Source organism: Chlamydotis macqueenii, chromosome 1 (assembly GCF_036417535.1).
Source record: "Chlamydotis macqueenii isolate bChlMac1 chromosome 1, bChlMac1.mat, whole genome shotgun sequence".
Classification (NCBI taxonomy): domain Eukaryota; kingdom Metazoa; phylum Chordata; class Aves; order Otidiformes; family Otididae; genus Chlamydotis; species Chlamydotis macqueenii.
Genome location: NC_141556.1, coordinates 31,661,230 through 31,684,535, shown reverse-complemented (window position 1 = coordinate 31,684,535; position 23,306 = coordinate 31,661,230). Strand labels below are relative to the sequence as shown.

General features: G+C 41.7%; 1 protein-coding gene across 1 annotated transcript in view; it reads right to left on the bottom strand.

Moving 5' to 3' along the window:
* Positions 1 to 12,122: 12,122 nt before the first annotated feature.
* CNTN1 (contactin 1) overlaps positions 12,123 to 23,306 on the bottom strand; it is a 252,855-nt gene continuing 241,671 nt past the window's right edge. Inside the window, exon 25 of the mRNA XM_086748148.1 lies at positions 12,123 to 14,506. Coding sequence (XP_086604274.1) covers positions 14,427 to 14,506 — 80 coding nt within the window. The 3' untranslated portion in view covers positions 12,123 to 14,426. The remainder of the gene's footprint in view (positions 14,507 to 23,306) is intronic.

The window sequence follows — 23,306 nt, the reverse complement described above, 5'->3', positions numbered from 1 at the left end:
AAATATATGAATACATAAATCAATGTGTATGTTTATGTGTCTGGCTCCAATTAATAAGCACCCATCCTGTGCCTCAGGCTTCCTGACAAGCATCAGAATTAATAATTTAATACATAGAAGAATGATAATCTTGTGGTTAAGTCATTTGAAAGTTGGTTTCAGTTCTTGGCTCTGCCATAGATTTCCTGTGTGACCGTGAGCAAGTCACTTAATCTCCTTGGCCAAGTACCTCAAAGGTATGTAGGTGCCTGATCCCACCAGTTAGGCGCCACTGATAGTTTCAGAAAAACATTGCTCAGCTGTTACTTCAGTCGGTAGGTGTCTGATTTCTGTCAGTAGGCATAAACAGAGGTTGCTGATGTCATCCCACAAGCTAATGAGCCGCTTTAAGGCCTTATTCAAGTTCAAACTCCTGGATCCCCACTGTGTTATGGCTGCGAAAGCTGGCTTTCAGCTCAGGGGACCCTGAGTGGAGGTGCAGAGGTTGTGCCTGCCTAGCTAGAGAGAAGCAAGCATTTTTGGCCAGGGAAAGCACTGCCTTTTCACAAGGACTTTTGCTCCTGGCAGCTCCTTTCTCAGCTGGGAAGCTTTTTTCCCATCTATCACGTCACTTATCTGGACCACTAATTCAATCCTGCACATTCAATTAGGCAGCAGGGAATCACAGCAAGGGGAGAAATAGAGAAAGGATGGAAAGGGGGGAAAGGACCATGCAGGGAAGGTGAGGCTTTTCTTACTCTGGACCATAGCACTGCACCCTCTGTGCCCCATGGGAGGGGAGCAGCCACACACAGGCAGTGCCAGCCTCCCGATGGCCCAGCCCAAAGACTACGTATCTTCACTCACTGTCGCTGTGTGCACCTGTTGCTCTCCCTTTGCTTTTCTCTTAGTGCTGCTGCATTTCTGAAGGTTCATCACTACTGAAGTCCTCATGACAACAGCAATGGTCCACTCGGTGCCCTGCTGAGTCCCCCAGGGAGCTACAGCTGTGATCTGAAACTTGCCAGAGTAATTACAGGAAAAACAAAACAAAACAAAACCATACTTGCTCTTGTGACAGATTTCGGGGACATTTACCTGACAGATTTTGGGGACATTTGCCAACTGGGTGATAGGAAAAAACATCTGTTCCCCCGTCTCCAGTTATTGCAAGAGGGTGGTGTGTGAGGTAGCTTGGCATTTGGTGGCTGGAGCTGTTGCTCAGAGCCCTCTGCCCATCTTCCCAGAGGGACCCAGGGACCTGACCAGCACTGAGTAAATCCCAACTGGGTTGTGTAAAGAACGCAGCCACAGTTAGATACCTCCACATTTTGCTGTTACTTTCCCTTATTTCTCTGGAGGAAAAGCGATGCTTTAGACTGTTGGGAGTTTTCGATTTTGAGGACTGGACTTAAACAAGTCAGTCAGGTTTTCAGGTCTTTAGCATACGTGCTAAGCTCAGCCAGTTGTACTTCATCCAAAGAAAGAATAAGAAGAGAAATTTTACATGGCAGGATAGGAGTAAACAGAAAATATAGAGTTGAAATTAATTCAGTGGTTTAAGAAATTCTTCCAGCTAAAAACTCACTTACTCTGTTAGCTGATTTTAAACATTGCAAATCAATCAAAGTGGTATAGAAAATGAGATTTTTCCATACATGCTTTAATGCTTTCCATAACAATGTGTAGCTGCTAAATCCTATGAATCATACATGAGGAAAGCAAAGATCTCTGAGCGCAGCTGAAAGGCACTGAACTGCCAAGATAAGGAGATTTTGAGCTGGTGAAAGTTGTTCCCTGAGGTCAGCGTCCTCGTGGATGTGCAGAGCTGTCTCTGGTGCATGCGTTGTCGGGGTAGCAGCTCCAGGGAGGAGAAAGCAGGCCCTAGTGCTTATTTCTCCTACTCCTGAAAGTACAGATCTCTCTTTTTGTCTCTTTTGCTGGCACAGCCCCATGGATCTGCTGTCTGCAAGGAAGAGTTCCCAGCATAGGGGATGCAGACCTTTCCCATGAAAGCTGTGCCTGTCCCTAGCTGTGCAAACAGATGCCAAACCAACCCTATTTTCTTCCAGTAGCAACAGCAACTCAACGCTTCAGTCTTGTCTTGTTCCCTGTTGTGCAGTTGTAGCCTCTCCTTTCCTACAAAACTGCAGCCAGGGAGGCACAGAAGAATTACACAGCAAGTCTCAGCTCTGCCTGGGGAAGACAAAGGCTTTCCCCAGCCCTGCAGGTCCGGCTCTGGGACATTTCAGCTGGGATCACAACTCTCTTGGCTCTTGGCTAGATTTAATCAAGCTGGAATGAAAGGTGGCTCTTCTGAGGTCAGTGCAATGTTAAATAGACTGGGATCTAACCAATGAACTCCCCTAACACACATCACTGGAGGGAAGCTGGTTCAGGGTATCTCATATCCCTCTACATTGTTGAGGAGTGCAGTGCTGCAAAAATGAAAATTTAGGAAATCCTTTGTGGCTTTTAGAGTTACTTAGCAAGTGCTTGGAGTCCACAGATTGGGGCATTGCTGTAACAAACAAAAGAAGGCAGGAGATACCTAAAAATAGCACAACATGTAGAAAATAAATATTTTAGAGAGAAAAGCAATTCTTCAATACCTCTGCTGCGGCATCCTCCAGAAGCAATCTTCCCAGCTTGAGTCCGCAGTATTATCAGTCGTTAGATTCAGCGCCTGCCACAAATGCCTCCTGGCAGGATCAGGTTTTGTGTTATCCTTCTGGGGAGGTTTTTTAATGGATAATTTGATGAAAAGAATATAAAAATGTGTGGTTTAACTCTTTTCCCCTTCAGCCAAATCATTACAAATGTTGATCTTTTTGACAGTTGATCTAGCATGTGGGCATCAACTAAGTAAATAGTGGATCCAGCCCAAGTGAAGAAATGAACCTACCTGTAGGTGGAACACTGGCTACAAAATGCCGTGGAAAAGCTTCCATGATAACTCAGGCTACTCAGATGAAGTGAGGTTTTTTCCTTTTATTGTCTGGTAGAGAGCAACTGGTTTTTACATCACACATTATTGTCTAAAAGAGTTTGTAGCCATTGCTCTCCAACTGTGGTTTACAGGCACACAAGCACGAAACACTCCGTGAGCTTAGTCATTATTATACCTAATGATAAGCATTTAAGAATAGTTTATTAACATCTGGCAGTCATCAGCTTGTAATGAGAGCTAATTTTAATACATCCGTTCCAGAAAATTAATTTTTGATGCTTAATGGACAGAAACATTAGCATCTATAATTGAAGGATTTTTTTTTCCCAAACATCTTCACTCTACATATATTGCTTTTTTTTTCATTTTTTTTTTAATGTGAATTATTTTAAATATCTTGTTCAGCACACACTTTATAAAGAAAATTAGTGGAAGTTTCCTGTTATGAGCCAAAGGAAGTAAAAAACCCAAACAGATGGATACACATAATGCTTCTTCACTTGCCCTTAATCAAGCATATATTTGCGTTATCTAGATTTTGCTTTCAGTTATACCACAAAGAAGCTGGGCGATTACATATTTGCTATAGGTACTGTTTAACCCCTTTACACAGTCCTTTCAGCAGACTGGACACACAACTTAAAGGCCTTGTTGGTATGTCCTGTAGGAGATCAGTATCGGGAACTAGGGACAACATAGAATCATAGAATGGTTAGAGTTGGAAGGGACATTTAAAGGTCATCTAGTCCAACTCCCCTGCAAGGAACAGGGACATCTCCAAGTAGATCAGGTTGCTCAGACCCCCGTCCAACCTGGCCTTGAACGTTTCCAGGGATGGGGCTTCCACCACCTCTCTGGGCAACCTGTTCCAGTGTTCCACCACCCTCAGTGTAAAAAATTTTTTCCTTATGTCCAGTCTGAATCTACCTCTCTTTATTCTAAAACTATTACCCCTTATCCCATCACAACAGGCCCTGCCAAAGAGTTTCTCCCCATGTTTCCTGTAGGCCCCCTTGAGGTACTGGAAGGCTGCTATAAGGTCTCCCTGGAGCCTTCTCTTCTCCAGGCTGAACAGCCCCAACTCTCTCAGCCTGTCCTCATAAGAGAGGTGCTCCAGCCCTCTGATCATCTTCGTGGCCCTCCTCTGGACTCGCTCCAACAGACTAGATACTGGGGAAGAGAGTCAGAGTGCCCATCACAGACAATTCGGTCACTAGTCAAGAAAATATCCTGCATAGTCCCTTAATTATAGTTACTGCCCTTGTAAGCAATGGCACATGGCTAACCTTACTGTTGTTTAACACAGGTCAGGTGAAGAGACTGCACAGCCACCCAGCATTGGCCACATCTGTGTGGAACAAAGCTCAAACCCAAACCTCGCAGTCATGTTTGAGAAAGAGATATCCTCTGATAGCTATTGGTACCGATAGTGACAGCTTTTATTCATTCATTTCTCCTAATGCTTACAAACTGTATCCAAGACCTATATAAAGAATTTGGGTTTGTTTATTTAAAGTCCTCTGCTCCATGACCTACCCCATCTCTATTACTCACCAGTGAATCCAGGAACCTCAGGCATGCTCCCTGACTGCATCAACTTACTCTAGGATGTACTCCTACTCTGCTCTCCACTGATGTTTTGCAGCCCTGCAATCTTCACTTCATATCACTCTTTACTAGTTTTGATGCAGAAGGGAATAAAAGGTTCCAGAAGTATTCCTTATTGCTTTATCATGCTGTTCCTTGCTTCACCAGCAGTAAACACACAGTGGACGTGATATTCAGAGACATAACGTACTTGAATCCTTTCTTCCTTGTCCGTAATTACAAGAGCAGCTGCAGATTTGTTGAGGCTTAGTGTGGCAGTCCTGTCTGCCTGCTCTCCCTCCAAATCCTGGGGCAGGGGTGCCGTGCTCCTCCTGGCTTGACATGCCCAGGAGATCCCTGAATCCCTTCCCAATCAGCTATGGCCCACTGGAAAGAAAAGGCCTTTCTGGTCCGGAAATGGCGCTCTCTACATTTTCTCCTTTGATCCTTCCCAGTAGAGACTGGCTCAAGAAAAGAGGTGAAACCTTCAAAGGGAATAGATCTAACATGCTTGCTGCACGGGTGTGCAGAATTTCCTTGGAGACGGCTATTCTGAAACGTGCTTTTCTTTCCTACATATTTTTCTTTCAAAACCTCCCTCTCAGTTAAATTCAGATTAAAAAAAAAAAAACACCAAAAAAAGCCCAATTACCACTCAGTCACACAGATCTTGTTTTCATAGATCCACTCTCAGTCTGCCATGCTGTGTCACTGTTAGGCTGAGGCTGGCAACCCACGGGGCACGCAGGGAGCAGGGCAGCTGGGGGAACTGAGGGCAGCCCCAGGCATCAGGCACCTCCCTGGGGACGGGGATGGGACAGGGATGGGATGGAAATGGGATGGGATAGGATGGGACATGGACCTGTGGGTAGGCCTGGCTCAGCAGGGCCCATGGCTGGGCAGGGCAGGGCTGTGGGGAGCTGGAGACTGGCCCTGCTGCAGCATTGGTGAGGCACAGGCTGCCCTGGTCCTTACATCTCTCCTTTGTCGATGTACTCATGGACAGTTTACTCATGGCATGAAGAGCTACAGAAGGATATAACATGTTTTTTTTTTCATATTTATCCCAAGAAATCAGCAGAGAACACTAGCGCAGTGAAAATAATAGTAGACCGAGAATATGGAAATCAGAAACCACATTGTGACTTTCTAGAAATAAACATGAGAAGGGAAATGCTTCAAATACTGATCATATAGCTGTGATTTTAGAAAAGGATCTCCTAGATGCAAGGTTTTACATTGCAGTTTTACAAGTGTACTTTCTCATAAGATTTTTTGCATCCTGTGTTGACCTGCATTTATTTAAAGGTCATAAATGGAGTTGACTTCCTTTGAGGTTTGATTTTGTAAATTAATTCTCGACAGACATCACAGCTTCTGGCGTAGCATCAATATTATTGTAGTTTACATGCAATTATTCTCACAGTATGTTCTAGTTCATTAATTCCTGAGAAGCTAATACTGTCAACAACACTTTGATTTTAATGATGTCATTAGAAATAATCTTTTTATTTCTCTGTTTGTGATTTCTCCAGTGGCATATTTCACATTACTAACTCCTTCACTTCAGTTGCCCTGAGTTTCATCTGTGCTAGGGTGGTACAAATTCAATTTCTCTTGAGCAGACATCCCACAGGATTTTACTTGTGGTATAATAAGGTTCAAGTATTTCATTGGTGATTAAGTTTTTCAGCATTTCAATATCTTGCTGCAGAAAACTATGTGTTGGCTACAGTGCTAAGGCAGCTAGTCTCCCTCAGTTTTCCTTTATACTGGTTGGAGGTAAGCTTGCATCCCCAAATCTATTGGTTACATTTTGAAATTAGATGAGAAATTGTGCGTTAATCACCAGGTAATGCACAATGCATTCGTTTTTGCTTAACTTTCAGAGCACAGGGCTTCAAATCCATTAAGACATCTAAGATTGATGCCATGTCTTCAAATCCCTAGAATATATCCTTGATCCTCTAAATCTGGTTCAGAGCTTTTGGGAGAAGCCTATGCAGGGCTTGACAAAAATAAAAGTCATGTTGATTTTTACCTCTTTCTTGTATCAGAACTGTCTGGGAAATCGAGTGCTTGCAAAATCTCTTGAATACATGGCTAGTCCTTAAGGGACTTTGCTTCAGAGATTGACCAGGGATGATATTCTTTGCTGATGGCTTTATATTACCAGTGTTGAAGTTAATAGTTCTGTTTTTCTTTTCGGAAAAGGAAGAGAGGAAGAAAGAAAGAAAGAAAGAAAGATAGTGAGAGAGAGAGAAAGAAAGAAAGACAAAGAAAAAAAAGAAAGCTAGACAAAGAAAGAAAAGCCTAGTGTTGGTCTAGGAAATACCTCTTTCAGTTTACATTTGCTGGACAGCTGAGCACAGGGAGAGTACTAGCAAGAAGCCACTGGGTTATCACATCCCAGCAAGGATGTTCTGGAAGAAGCGAGGTAGGGAAATAATCTGTGTTAACTAAGTTCATGCCTCCTGTGACCCCATGTTCCAGACAGAATGAAGGCTTCTAGCTTGCACAGTACTGATTTAAAAAATACCAAATCAGCAATTATGCTGTTTAAAAAAAAATCTGTTTTCCTACCTCCTGGAATCAATAAAACCCAAAGGAGCAGGTTGTTGTGCTGTATACCAATATGCAGCTACTAACAGTGAAAATATGTGCTCTTTTCTAGGTCATGTTTATTAGCATGTTTGGCTCACTCTTCAGAATTTGAATTATTGATTCCTCCCTTTTTTAAACAGAATTATTTTCCCCTCTTTTCTCCACTACTGCTCTCTGAATCCTCACATCCACAACATAACAGAGAAGTCAGTGCCATAGGTTAAAGATAGAGAACTCTGCTGAGCAGAACCCAGTGGACTCATTCTGCATGCTCTTTCTTGGCTCTGGGAGCACAAAGTTTAAATTGTCTATATAAAAGCTGCTACAAAAATTGCAGAGCTCATCTCTGTTTCTGGTTTGTTTTTTTTTTTTGCTTCAGGTATTATTGTTTGTCAGATTCTGTTGCAATCGCAGTGCATGCATTAATCTACTTGCACAAGGCCCACATACAGAAATACACCCACCCCCATAGACCCTTTTGTATCGTTCCATCACCTACTTTTTACCGGAGATCAAATCAGGGACTGAAGTTGGCTGAAGGGTCTTGGGATTTGATGCCAGAGGAGACATCATCTTGGCCTTGACACACGTTTTTGAGGCCTGCAGTGGTACTGCGGTGCTCTGGCAGGGCAGGCACAGAGAACTATGGAGAACTGGCTGATTTTTGACATCTCTTTGAGCTATAGGTTAATCCACAGAAAGCCTGTTCCACACTGGAGTATTCTGCCAGAATACAGCTAAGGCTAGATCAGTAATTAACTGCTTCAGAGTGCTGTCATAGAGGAGATCTGACTGATGCATATGTCTCAACATTTATGTCTAAAAACCTCCTGAGCTAGTCAAAACAGCAGAGAAAACTACATTTAATTTCATGAATATTATTGGCTAAACATGGATTTGCAAGAGAAATAGCAGTGGTTTAATGAGGAGGCGTAAGAGGTAGATCAGCAAAAACCTCATCACACAGCCTTGCCCTAAAGCCCAGTATATGTCCCTGTCCCACTTTCAATTGCAGATACAGGTAAGCAAGTAGTAGGAACTGAGCTTTTGCAGAATCCACAGTAATCCTGAAGTTTTTCAACAAAAAATGAAAAATGCCTGTGCAGCTGGTAGTGCCAGCCCCAGGACACAGACACCGTTGCTGCCCAGTCATCGCAAGGGCCCCTGGTGTGGCTCAGGGCTGCGCCATCCGAAAACCAGTCCTGGGAGAAGCGCCGGCTGGGGATGCTGCCTAATGGGTGGTTTGCATCCAACAGCCCTTGTGTGGATAGTACGAGGTTTTAGCAGGGTGGAAACACTGTTTGGCTCCACCAGTACAAATCAGCTGCTGCGTCCCATGAGTGCTATGGTGCTGCAGGCACTGCAGAGCAGCTGCTCACAGGGAGCTGTCTGGACAGGCTAAATCCCAAGTCTGGGAACTTTGTGTTTTTGCATCTTTCTCCCTGTGAGAATCAGAAATTAACGTTCCCGTGCAGCTAATCTGGTTACAGGCACAGGGAGGGTCTGATCTATTGATGCTGTGTGCCACCAGCCTGCAGCCAAGTAACAACCCCTTGCCACCATCCACCCCTGCTGACATGCCCACCCAGAGCTGTGTGCCCACCGCATCACCAGTGAGGATCTGAATTTGCCTAGAACTGAGCAGCGAGTGGAGGACGGATGGCTAGCGCTGGGCTATCTCAGTGCCACAGAAACACTTTGCTATGTGCTGCCTTCAGCAGGTGTCAAGTAACTCTGATGGGTGGAGGTGACGTGGGTGTGTAGCTGCACCTTGACAGCCATCTAAAGGGGATGATGCCCAGTTGGTATCTTTGTATCCTCTGTTTAGATTTGCCTTCGTACCAGTGGCTGATATTGTTGTCATAGTGCAGCTGGGGTGGGACTTACCTTCTCCAGCATCAGATACCATTTAGAGCTATGCCTTCTTCACAGCCAATGGGCAGGAGCATTTAGGAGAGTGATTTGTCTGTCCTACTTACTCATCTAACACAGGACAAGATTAAGTCTGCTGGAAATGCAGTTGTTTCATGTGGTTCCAGGGAAGAGTTTCTATGAAACCTACTACCAGCACTGGATGTGGAGCAGGACGGGGAAGAGGGAGAAGTCAAGCAACTGTTTAATTTTCTCCTTTCAACACTCATCCATTAGCAATGTCCAGGGCAGGGTATACTCCAGGGCACATACATGGCTGCAGCTGGAGTTATGCACCTGAACCGTCCCTCCTGGCTCTCTTTGTTTGTACCTCCTGATGGGAATCAGCCTTCAGCGCCGTACCTCTGCTGCCAGGCTGCCCAACGCCTCTTCCTGGTGGGTGCAGAGCCTCTGTGACAGACATTTTGTGCCAGGGTAATTGTTCCACTTTCCCACATGACATTAGCTAACCCTATGCCAGCATAGCTGCATTTACGCCAGACCCTTTGCTGAATCAGCATTTTTGGCCGGGCAGTGCCTGATTCTCTGCTCTCTGAGAATGGAGCTCTGGCACAACTCCCTAGTGCTGACCAAGCCTCATATTAACATACTGAAGGGCTGTGTTGCTGCACTGTGATCCATCACGAGTAGAGGGCAGCAAGTAGGTTCAAATCCTCGAAACAGATCCTTCTAGGAATCAAAGGGCACTGTGCCTTTTCTGCTGCCTCCTTTGAGAGAGAAAGAAGTTATTTCATACCTTTTTGTGAAGCAGACAGATAGTGGCTGTGACAACACACTAAAGGCCAAAAGCATGTGGTTTTAAAGAGACTACCAGACTTCTAAAAATATAGACCAGTAAAATCCACACATTAACGCTCACTGGGGGTTGTCTGTGGAAGTTATCTGCTAGATCATGAGTTTTCTACGTGGTCTGGGGAAGTAAAATTGGCATATTTCCAGTGTCATCCATATTCATCAAGAGAGTAGACCAGAGTCAGGATCAACTGAGGTGAAAGAAACAGTTTTCATGTCTCTTTTCATGACATCCTTTAGGCTAGACTTGGTTAATTGGCATCCAGGTAAAGGAAAAAACATGCTAGCTTGTCAACAAAAGACAAGACAGTGCTACTTCTGTTTGAGATGTAAGCATCAATTTTTATTTCCCATTCATGTGGACTTTCATGCTTTCTGTCCTTTCTTCTGTTTTTTTTTTTTTTTTGAAACAAGAAGAACCTTAAATGACAAAGCAAAAGAAACTAGTCATAGAAAAGCTAAAGAAAAATCGATCATCTCTGGAAGAAATGGAGAGGGGCAATCGTCCTTTGCAAGACCTCACTGCTCTGTGCAGAAGGCAGGTGGTTCCTGCATAGTGCCGATGTCCTAACACCGTGAAAAGATTCCACTGGACGACATGTGCAAGGATGGAGCATATATGAGAGCTAGAAGCTACAGAAATTGATACTGTTGCCAAAGGAATATCCTTAGCCCATATTGTACTGTTGTAACCTGAAAGACAGACATTTCTCTGGTGTATTTAAATAAACAAAATCTCCAAACAATAGCATTTGGAACTATTTCAAGATCTGTACTGGAATGTATTTGGGTATTACTTGATGTCTGTTATTTTAATTTTAATTCCAATAGGAAGTGCAGTTTAATGCAATACTGAGGCAGATCAAGACTGGAATATCTGGTCTTCGGCCAGATACTTTATATTTAAAGCCGTATTTTTATCACCTTCTGTAGCTAGAGGCTCTGAAGTCTGGAAACAAAGAAGTCTCACAAACAAAACCAAGTTGTTCTTTGAAGGGTGGAAATAACGAACCTTTTCTCCTATGGGTTTATGTTCTATGCCCCATCCTCCCCCTCCTCACTGTGTCACTGCAATGATCTTAGCTTGTGTCTCCACATGCTCAGGCCTCCCTCCAGCACACACTCGGTCCCATGGCTGTCCAGTCCCTGGGTAAGGCAGGAGCAAGGCAAGCTGTACGTGGCTTTGAGGTGTTCGCTGGCCAGGCATCCGCCATGCCAAACAGAACAGGTAGGACCAGTGACCAGGCTGCAGCCATCTTCGATGCAAATTCCCAATTTAAAACTCTACCGTCTACTCAGAGTATGGTTTTCTTCAGTAAGATATCTGCTGAATTTGTCTGCCACTGCCCAGTAAGTTTGAAATCATTAGCAGAGAACTGGCAGACAGAGGCTCAAACCCTTATTTCTCTTAGAGACCAAGACATAAATACAAAACATACCTAATCAAAGTAGTGAAAATCTTCTCCTCCCCAGGTCTGAGCCCTGCTCTGATTGACTAGACAGTCTTTTAGGTGCCGGGCACGAGGAACACATTTTCTCATTGACTCTTCTCATTTGGTATCTCTGAAGATAAATGAAACCAAGTTCTGCAATATGAATGTCAGCTTCACCAACTTCTTTTTATGCAACATTTTGTGTACTTTGGGGCCTGAACGTGACCCCTCAAAGGCAGGCAGTATCTCAGTCAGTTATACCTGATGTCACCTCTTGAAATTATTGTGATCATACAAAGCATTTAATCAGCACAAAGTTTTGCCATTTCAGCAACCTTTCTTTGTAATATAGTGGAGTAGAAAACATTACCTGAAAAAAATACTCTACTGGGTTGACTCTTGCTTCCAAAAACACTGAAGAGGTCTTAGGAGACCCTCTGTCACTAATGTTAGGAAAATCTTTCTATCAATCACCTACAGTCAAAGCAAAATAGCCACCCTTATCCCACAAAAGCTCTTTAACTCCAGTAAAACTCACAAGAAGGCAGGGCAAGGACACACAGGACCTCATTCCATCCACACCTTTACTGTTGCAGATGACCACATCACTGTTATGAAATTAGAAAGCTCCAATTCAAAAGACAGTTATTATATTTTGAGTAACATTAATACATTTATTTAATTGCAATTTACTTTTCATTCATAAAAAGGACAAAGCACGGTCCTGCTCTACTCATTTGAAAAAAAAAAAGATAGAAAGTAACTAAAAAAACCAGTTCAATATTCATCAGTATCAAATAATAGTAATATCAAGTTTCCTGAAATATAAAGAAACAACAAATATGTCTATCTATATAAACTTTAATTAAGAACCTTGCGTTTTGAAGCAGATGATACATTAGTTAGTTTTTCTTGACGACAATTTGAAACTGAAGGTCCCAGTCAAATTTACACAATTATATGAAACAGAAAAATCTCCAGCTATCTGATCAGTACGTGAAACCTACCTCATCTGTTGCTGATTTTAAAAAAGAAGTGGCGTTCTTTCCCAGGTGATCTCCATGCAAAAACTGAACGGTTTTGCTTTTTACACCATGTATTAGAAAAGTAAAAGGCAATCATGCATTTGGCAAAATATTTAGTTGTGGTTGTAGATTATATAAAAATGAGCCATACTGCAAAAGAACCAAACCAAGTGAAACACAATAAACCACTTTTTTTTTTTTTTTGTACAGAAGGCTTACAGAATATTAGTTTCTTAAGTATGAAGACAACTCATTTCTCTTTCAATAATTATACAATTTATGAAACTCAGTAGTGTTTGACACTTTGACATTCCTCTATACGGAAGTTATCACTTTCACCTATTTAAAAAATTGTCATCTTGTAACAAATAGTTAAAATGAAACTAAAACAGTATTATTGATATTTCTTAATGAAGACTCTACACTTTTACATGTAAATATATAGTACAAAATTATACAAATAAAAGAGGGGGTGTAAATTATTAATAGACCTATTCTTGCTTCATGTAAAGATTATTATTACGGACCTCTACAGTATCAGTTCTAAAAAGATAAAATCTATTTCTAAGTAGCTAGCAAGGTTGTGCTAATAAAATATGATTCAAAGCTTATAATTCTTGAAGCATCAGACATTGCACTATTACTTGAGCCAGCTGATTCAGTATCACTGTGTTTCTCCAACATTCAAACTCAAAGTAATTCCCAGCACACCATGGAAAACGAAAGGAATGTGCATTTCTTTAACAACTTAAAAAAACCCAAACAAACCAACAAAAAACTCAACACTGAAACACTCTAGACACAGTCAGAACAAAAACATTCTCTGTCTCTAACAGAGTTCCCATTTTGTGAAGGCCATAGTAAACACTGAGATTCGACTAACAGTTGCGATCTGACTTTCACGTATTAACACACAGTTGGATCATTCAGTACTCTATCAAATAGGGAGACGGTCTCAGAACTTTAAAACTCTTATTTACAACACTATGAACATTAGAATAATATCAAGTTCTTGAAAAAGCATATAATTCTCCCAAATGTACACCTTCACTACAGGAAGGTAACACCTGGCATCTGCAGCATAAAAATGTAAATATAATAATTTTTTTACTGTGCTACTCTGTTTTTGCCATTTATTGTATATCTTCTTCTTTTTTATATTTTAAATCTTTTCATTTTAAAAAATAACATACGTTTCCTACCATTTCATGGTCCACTTGGCTGATCTTAACATGGACTCCATCTTCAAACTCCTGTTATATTGCTCCCTTAGTAATAATAAGAGTAATAATACTAAATCAAAACCAATACATTACGCTGCTTTCCCGAAAGCTGACATTTCACTCCTAAAATCAGCAACAATAACCATAATGGAATTTTTCAACAGAATTTTTTTAAGAAAAGAATATGGCAAATCTCATGTCAGTGAAGACAGGTAAATTCCTTTAAGCTGAGCATGCTACGCATGTCTTAGGTGTTCTGAACATCTTTAAAATAAAAAATTTATTGTCACTGACTGTTATTTCAAGTCCTTCAGATTCTATCCAATAGCCTCAAGAAATATAGCTCTAAAAAATGAAATGTTTTTGCTTTGACTGTCTCTCTAAAAACCAGTAATCCCAATAAATGATGATGGGGCCATTCAAAAATATGCAGTACACAAAACATATAGGATAGTACAGACAGACGTAGTACTCTTACATTTATCACATACAATCAACATTTCAATCTCTATTATAGTTCACAATTTGTTATTCAAGTTAAAGCACCTACGTATGGTGATTTTACTTTCACTGTACAGCCTATGTTATTGGGTTTTAACACTGTAACTTGCCCCATTGGACCGAATCATGCAACTGTCACAGATCAGCATAAGTGTTTCATAAGGCATATTGGAACAAGTTAAAAATATTTCTTAGCCTTTCAAAAGTTGATTTACTTCATGACGGAGTTCCTGGATGCCTCAGTCTTCTTAAAGTTCATAGGAAATTGGTAGGGTAATTTACTTTAAAGTGTAATTTATTTGGCTTAGGATGGTGCCACAGGAATCAAAAAGAGTCGTGGTCCTCATCTTCAAAGGGAGTCCCTTGTGTTAGGCGGAGGACAAGGTAAATCCAGCTACATTCAGAATCCCGAGCAGGCGAGGACACTCAGGGTAGGCACCACTAGGACCAGGAGCAGAGTCGGTACTCCGGCAGCGGCACCTGCACATCGAACAGATAACAGTTTGTTGGTCTTACTTCAGAATTACTCGTGGAGGCAGGGGAATAACCCTGGATGCGAGCAAGAACACAGGGTATGAAGGCCAGAAAACCAGCTGGCGTATCTCAGCACTGCTCCTGCCTACAGGTATGGATCTTCTGAAACGGACAAAGAGACTTGCTACAGTACAGCAGAGGACTCAACTCTTTTGTTCTGCAAGAGCTGTTTACGCAGCGTGTTTATACAAGCAGGAAGGCCATTCAGAACACATCAGTGTATTTTGATTTGGCCAGTCCAGCAAGCCAGGAGGTTATACCAGGAGGTAAAAGGTCAAAATAAATATTTAAACATGTGAAAACAAAATTAATGCAGTCTTTGAAATGTGACGAAGCAAAGAGACACCTTTGGAAACGTTAATGTTCACATGATCAGCAATAATCTGAGAGATGTCAAAGAGTCTGGTCCGTTTGTTTACACAGTCCAGATGGCCGACTCCTAGCAGTGTGGCATTTACACACTTACCTCTATGAAAATCACAAGAGTCTTTCTTAAACAAATATTTTAAGACAAAAAATATTAATTGACAGCTTAAAAAGTTTACCTGACTTGCTCTGGCTAACAGGCATAAGAATTGCTATTATGTTAAATGGCTTGTGTTGCCATGGTCCAGCTCCCTGTTAGGAAGCATCAATATGAGAAAATGACCCAGCCAAACTGATACCGACCGGCAGCCTGGCTGTCAGCCGTGGAGATGGGCCAAAGGAGCTGGAGAACGGTCTATTCTTTCATCGCACTGGGCTCATCTAGGCCAGGATGGCAGCATGTAGGTGGGCGGTGCGGGACCCAGCTTACTGCTCGTCTTGCTGTTGGACACAAGCTAAGGATGGAAGTGCTTGCAGTTGGGGGTGACAGTCCTGAGGAGCTGCTGGAACTGACCCACGGGACAGCTCTCCAGCAAATGTTCTGAATGAGGGAAAACCAGACTGAAAAGGTAGCATAGGAACCAAACAGGACTGATTTCAGCAGGCAGCCCTGTTTTAGCTAACAAAAGGCACAGTATGACAAATTTCAAGTACTCTTTCATAGAATTTAAATCCCAAAAGAGCATTCACATTTTCTCATCTGACCTCTTGCAAGGACAAATAAATTATATCATCTGGCACAGCACCAGCCACGCTCCTAGAAAGATGAAACTGTAGGTTTTACACATCTGCCTCAGAACTTTCTGCATCTTTCAGGATAAATAAAAAGCTTAACATTTCATTCTGTGTCTGTCTCAAACCTCCTATTAATCAGGTGCTCTATTAATTATAAGTTAGCAAAACAAGATCCTGAGTGTGAAAAAAAAATACTAGTTTAAAGTGATAATTTGCCTAAATAAATATTTGTAAGTTACCTTCAAGCATTTATTTCTTACAGTATTTCTGACCCAAAATAATAAGAAGAAAGTAGAGAAACTAGATGGAAATGAAACTGACTGATAACAAAAACCATTTTTTATAAAATTTGTGGATTAATTCAAAATCAGAAAACTCCGGAGTTCACGAGCTCATGGGTTAGCTGCGGATATATGGAAGTAACAGTATTTAGTAATTTGTGGTTCCTACATACATAATCACAGGGACTTTTTCTGATGGGGTTTTCACAATATATCTGCAAAATATTTCTGCACGCATGCCTGTCAGAGTTCAAGGAGCATCTGGACAATGCTTTTAGCCATATGGTTTAATTTTAAGTCGTCCTTCGAGGAGCAGGGAGTTGGACTCGATGATCCTTATGCGTCCTTTCCAACTCAAGATATTCTACATTGTCTCAATACATTGTGGGTTTGACTTCCTTCTGATCAGCATTTTCTCTGATGCACCATACATGTACTGTTTGCCTAAGGATGCTTCTCCTCTTTGCAGAGTCATTTAATTGAGCCGTCATCTGCAGTTCCTCATGTTGATAGCACTATCTCCTCTCCTCATTTGGCTTTAAACGGCCACACTCCAAACAACGGCGGTTTTCAGGCAGTTGTTCGTAAGGCCAGTTGGGATTATACCTCAAGCTAGAGTGCTTAGTCTTCTTTCCTCCAACTGGCTTATTACAGTACTTCCTAACTAAATCCTGAGCATTGGTGTGGTGGGAACCATAGTGTTTCACCAGATCTATAGTACCTGTGTATCACTGCAAAGAGCTGGATCTAAAGACACCTTTCATCCAAGATCTTTCTCTCTTGAGAAGGTGTCAGAGGAGTGTGTGCCCTCCCCATCTCAGGAAAAGAATTATGCTTATGAGGTGACCAAATATCACACGACAGGATGTGCCTACAGCTGTCCAAATGCATGTATGTACAGCTTGTAACCTACCAAATCATTTAACAAAAAGTGGACCATAAGCCACTAACAAACAGAAGGCTGAACTTGTTTACAGTTGGCCTTTAGTAGTGAATTTAAGTGCTGTTAGAAAGGCAGATCTGAAAGGCAATGTCTCCTGATCCACGGATGAAGGTCTGTGCAGATGTCGTCAGGGATATATTCAGAAGAGAGCCTCCAAGATGGAGACAACTATTTCCCCTTCTGTTTCTACCACAGAAAGTGGAACAAGTACTTTTACATGACCCCAGTTTCTCCTATCCTTAGACAGCACATTAACAGAATATTAGCAGGAAAAATGCACACTGAAGAAATAATCTCTTCTTTTTTTTTGTTAGATTACTGACCCACATGTCAGGAACCATACTTTACTTGAAACACCAGTCACCAATGCATGACAGCCAGTACACTCCTGAAGCTCATGAATGGAAATTAATGTAAGTTTTGCCTGAGTACAGACTACAAGATTTAATTCTGTGCAGTAATGCAATTGTGATCTGCCAGTTTTAACCATCTTTAAAAACTAGAGAAGTGCCAGATAAAGACTTTATTAATGTGTACAAATAAACACGTGGATGTAAATTAAAATGGAAGGATTATTAAGCTCCTTCTGAAGTCTGGCCAGATATGGGCTGGATATATTTAGCACCTAAAGACTCATTCTCTCCTCAGTATTATAATGTGTAATCTCTCCTCTCAGCCAGCATCTTGTGTATCCAGCGTGCATACAACTGCAAACTACAGTCATCACAGTCAAGGCCAAAACCAAATCAGTATTACATGACCTAACCACCACTCTACTACAGCATGTGTGGACTTCACATCAAGAGTACTTATTTCTTTCAAATAAACAACCAAATGTACACCTTAAATTTGTTTTTTTCTTTTTTTTTCCCAACAGCCCCAAGCAAAAGAAGTTGTAAAATCTTGCCATATTCCCATAAAGACCCTGCTACTGTCTGCCCCAGAGTTCCTGTAGTTGACATTTTTAAGCTTAGGACTAAAGTATCTACAGAAACATCTATTCCGAATGTAGCTTAAAATCTAACGCAATTTGTACGAGAAGCATGCAGTTAACCTAACTTTTTTTCCTGGTTGTTTATCTGAGTAAATGAAGAGAACAATTGCTGGACAGGTTTTTCTTCAGCAAGATCTTTACATATCATAGGAACTCCTGGTAACGTCCCACTAATCCACACCTTTCTATTTGTATTTTAAATTCTGTGTTGCCATCTCAATCACATAAAGTCTAGGACAAAGCATTTTACACTTCTGAATAGAAATCCTGGATTCTACTGACATCTTGAACAGTATGCAATATTTTTCCAATTATATTAAAATATAATGAACTCAATTTAATGCCTAAATGAAACAGGCATTAAAACAATTCAGACTTTGATACGCTTTCCAAGCCTTTTTAACAATTTGTTACTAAAAATACGTCATTATTTTCTTTAAATGTTACTTATCTTTAAGATATGACATTTTTGGCCCTTTTCCCAACATAAGTATCTTTTTATACTGGATTGTAAAAAAAAATCTAGAGGCCTGTTTAGAAATCTTACTTTCATCAGATCTGTGAACCAGGAAATTAGTTACTCATCATCTGTTAAGTTGTCATAAGTAAATAACTTCTCTTTCTCAGTGGGAAAGTGTTTGCCCTGCTAACATACACAAACTTCAAGCTGTTCTTTGGCTAATCATGAGTTGATCCTGTTGTGACAAAACTCCTTCTCTGCTTTTGTTGTCTTGAAAGATTGTTCAAGAATTAATTTGTATTAAATGATGTATGTTTTCTCAGTTTCCAAGTACTGAACATCGAGGGGCATGTCTACATGACTGTTCTAGTTTGAGGAGTGTGTTTTTAAATGAGTATCTCAGCTGTCCCCTTTACTGGGGTTTATTTTGCACTGTGGAGCTATCTTGGATACCCTGTGCAGGACCAGATTAGACGTAGTCCAACGTAAAACCTGACATGAGCATACAGTGTGGAGCTGGATCCTCAGTGCCACTGTTTCTCTCTACAGATCCATCCTCTGGTGCTGCACAAATTGTTCAGGAAGATGCAGACTGCCTACATGAATGACACAGCTGCTGCAACACATTTTCCATGACACAAGTTATCATACTTACTAAGAGTAAGGAAAAGAGAATTTTTTCTTACCAGGACTGGTATTTTATATAATTTATAGACTTAAGTTTATAATGTAAACTTTGTAACTTAACTTAAGAAACGAGTCTGCCTTTGTGTCTGTTTTGCAAAATAGATTCTTTTTTTTTCTGAAAGAATGGCCAAACTCCTACCCATTTTCCTGTAAATAATAGTCTCCTTTTGGCCCAGGGCCCAAGACTCATCTTCCAGTAGGACTGTCTGTTTTTATAGCTCTCCTTTTTATTTTAAGACAGGTAAATGCAAAGTCTTCTCATATTCGCTTTCTCCTTGCTTCTAACTATGCCTCTCTGGGAAAAAGTTGAGCCACCTGAAAAGAAAAGGATTTTTGCCTGCTGTGTTTGTTAGTTTCTTTAACATCTATTAGGCTTCATTAATATCTGGTTTTTTGAGTGTTTTCATATTTACCCAGGTAGAACAGAAAAGCAGGAAGGGAGAAAATGTAATTTCTTCAGGTTAAACTATACTGCATAAAATAAGTAGGTGGGTTTGTAGTCCTGTCAACTGGCTTTTGAAAAGAAATTTCACATATGCAAGCTGGAAATACTGTTTTCATGAAAGACTACTGCAAAAGAAATCCATAGTATCAGCTCACATGATTTAAATTCTGCTATCCCTATTCATGCTAAATGGAAAATAACTGAACTAATTAGAATATGCTTATCTTGCATCATTGGCATAACTGCTAAGTCATGGGTCCAACTTTCCCTTGTCTAGGAATACCTTTGCTTGGGCACGAGGAAATTTTCCTTCTTCCTGTGCCATAAACCTTTCAAGAAAGGCACTGTGGAGTAATTCACAACCATGTGAATTACTGTTTTGCAGCAGAGTAGATGTATAGGATAGCAATAATGCTGTCTGTGCATCTGCCCATGCTTTGTTTCATGTTAAGGTTTGCTGTGTGCCTGCGGAACAGCTTTAATGCTATTGTAAGAAAAAGAGAGAGAGCTTTAAAAATGTATTTGAAGGGCTGCTGATGGTCTGCGTGGTTTGTCCGCCCCTTGAAAATTTGTATTTCAGAGCCAAGTAAACATTTTGTTTTGTTCTGGCAATGGTATCTGGTATGTTGGCAGTATCGGCATGCAGCTGCGAGGCCTTCTTTGCCATTGACTCCGGCTCTGCTACACCCTTGGGCTGCCAAAATGAGAAGATACCCTAGATTCTGAGAAAAATGAGATGATTTTCAGTCTGTGGGCTACTACTTAACTATAAATAAATGTAAATTATTTCTCAGCTACCTCTTCCCCTTCACATATATTACTGTTCATTACATAACCTTTTGCATAATATTTTAAAAATGTACTCTTTTAAAGCAGTATATAGTCAACAAATAATAGCAAGAACAATCTACAGGGGTTCTTCTGTGACCCAGGCAACAACTGTAGTGGTACCTCACACATGTTTTGTGAGTTTCAGGATTGCTTATAAGACCTAAAAGCTTGTCATACCTCTCAGCATCTGCCCTGTCTCTCCAGTTGTCAGCGATCACTCCAGACAAACCGGTTCACCAGCAGCACCAGGAGTACTGCCAGGCCAAGTGAGGCTGAATCGTGCTGGAAACTGCTTGCTGATGCAGCAGCAGCTTGGAGCCAGTTTTGGTAGCTCGCTCCCATAGCAAAGCTCATTTGCGATTACACTGATTGTCTGGTGTGGCAAAACACTTGGCTGTGAATGTTCCCACATAAATGCATTCTGCACTGCCTCACAAATTATGGTTAATAGTCAGAGGAATTTGATCATCCTCTGAGAGAGTCATTGGCAGGTTTTTCATCAAAAAAGGCTAAAATTGGGAGGCCAGAAGATAAAATTTCATTGTAACCCTGAAAAGAAGGAAAAGGACAGATCTTCTTGGTCCAGTTGGCATGTCTGGGCATTTCTGACTGAAGAACCTACTCTTCCTTGTTCAAGAAAATAAGGATTTGTGAATGTTTTTTTCACAAAGAAGTTCACCCCAATTATACACATTGTGCGGGTTTTGTGTAGTGGAGGGGCCTACAGTGGCAGCTTCTAAGAGAAGCTGCTGGAAGTTTCCCCTTTGACTGGTGGACCTGGCCAGTCTAGAGAGGACCCGTCGCTGGCCAGGACCAAGCTCATTGGTGACAGTGATAATGCCTCTATGATAACGTATTTAAGAAGGGGAAAATAAAAAAGTTAAAGTGAAGAAGCAGAAGCAGGGGCAGAGAGGGGGAGGTCCAAGCCTTGTGGGCCTTGCAGCCCTCACCCTCTGGCCTCCCGCCAGATGGCCATCTAGGCCCAACTCAGCCTGGCTTGGCTGCAAGAAGTGGAGAGGAGATAAGAAGAGAACCAGAGAGGGCGTCTGCCTGAGCCGACTGTGAAGAACTTTTCTTGTATGAGGAACGGCTTCAGACGCCAAGGTCAGTGAAGAAGGAGGGGGAGGAGTAACATTGCTTCTGGCAGAGATTCCCCTGCAGCCCGTGGTGCACCCCACAGTGAGACCGGCTGTGCCCCTGCGGCCCATGGAGGTCCATGGAGGGGCAGAGATTCACCTGCAGCCTGGGGACGACCCCACACTGGGGCACGCGGATGCCTGAAGGAGGCTGTGGCCCATGGAGGGCCTGCTGGGACACTCATTCTGGAGGGACTGCACCCCATGGAAAAGGACCCCACACCGGAGCAGTTAATGAAGGACTGTAGCCCGTGGGAGTGATCCCATGCTGGAACAGGGAGGAATGTGAGGAGTTCTTCCCCTGAGGAGGAAGGAGTGGTGGAAAACAACGTGTGATGAACCGACCACAACCCCCTGTTCTTGGGAACAGATGTGGCATGTATGAATACCGAGGTACATTAAAAGCCTGTCTTAAAACTTGTCATCTTTCAGTCTGGAAGCCCTGCTCATACATCAGAAGATGAAGAAGGATGCCCTCCGCCTCTACAAAAGCAGAAGCACCTGGTCTCAATAGGCTGGATGACAGTGCTTGCTTCATGGCAGGGAAAGGCCATCATCCCTCTGCAGCACATGATGAGACTTGGACAGCATGTACAGTACAGCGCATGTCTCATGCTCGTGAAACTGGCCATGTGCTACAGAGTCTTCACATACAGGTAAGTCCCATCACCGTGCAGCCCTTGAGAAACAGGGAAATGAAGAGCAGCCTCCCCTCTTTGCTCCCTGAGTGCAACAGCGTAGCAAGCAGGAAGACAAACAGCAGGAACAGCACTCACCCATGGCTGGGGAGCAACATGGCAAACATGCAGCAGAATCAACTGGTGGACTGAGAAGCAGTAAAGAAAATAACTTAGTCCAACAGGTCAGCTCTGCTGAAATTTGGCCTTGTTACTGCAGAAAGGAAGAAAGCAAACAGCAGACCTAGTATGTGCCTTCACAGAGCAAAATAATGTAATTTCTACTGTTAAGGATATACCTTGAAGAACTGGGTACTCTTAAACCAGAAAGGTGAATGCAATTTTCCAAGGTAGCTGGGTAGGAGGATCTCTGCTAAAGAAGAGATAGGAATAGGCAGGATAAAGCATCTTAGACTGCTGCATAGGCTGCATAAACCAGAGAAAAGCTGCACTGGTTAATATGGAACCTTTACTGGGAATGCTCCAATTTGTCCAGTTCCAAACAAGGTAAAACAAAAGCAGAAACAGATGAAGGTAGAATCTAGCAAGAACACACAAAAAAATTAAGAGCAGGGGGTTAGTGTAGAAATTGTCCCTAGTTTGATAAGTTTCTTGGCAACTCCCTTTGGCTTTCTAACAAAGTCATTTTCAGATTGTGAGGACTCTGTAAGTACATGCAGAAAAGCTGTGATTAGCACCACATTCCCCTCCAGCTGAGCACATCATTTTACATTTTAGTGTCCTGATACAGAAGTACCAACAGCCATTGTAACTGAGTACAAATGCTTCCTTTAAAGGCAGATAAAGCTTTTTAGCTCCATGCTCTGTAATGTTAGAAAAACATTTGAAACAACCCATCACTGGGTTCTATTATTATAGAAAATAATAGCTTAGAAAATGAAATACTTGTTTTAGGAAGAGAGACAAAATCTTCTCACGTAGAGGTAAATGAGGGAAACATGAGGCAGCAGTGCCTAAATGCAGCTTTAAACAGCTGCTCATCTGTTCAGATGAGTGACTTATGCTGCAACATTAAATTCTACATTTCACTTATTTCTGCTCTGCAGTATTAGAAAATAATGCTGTTACAGAATTTAAGCACAAAAAGGGTGGTTATGTATCATCTAAATATTATCTCACATACAATACAGTTTAAGTAGCCTTTTACTTATTTTCTCCTCTACTGAGCCC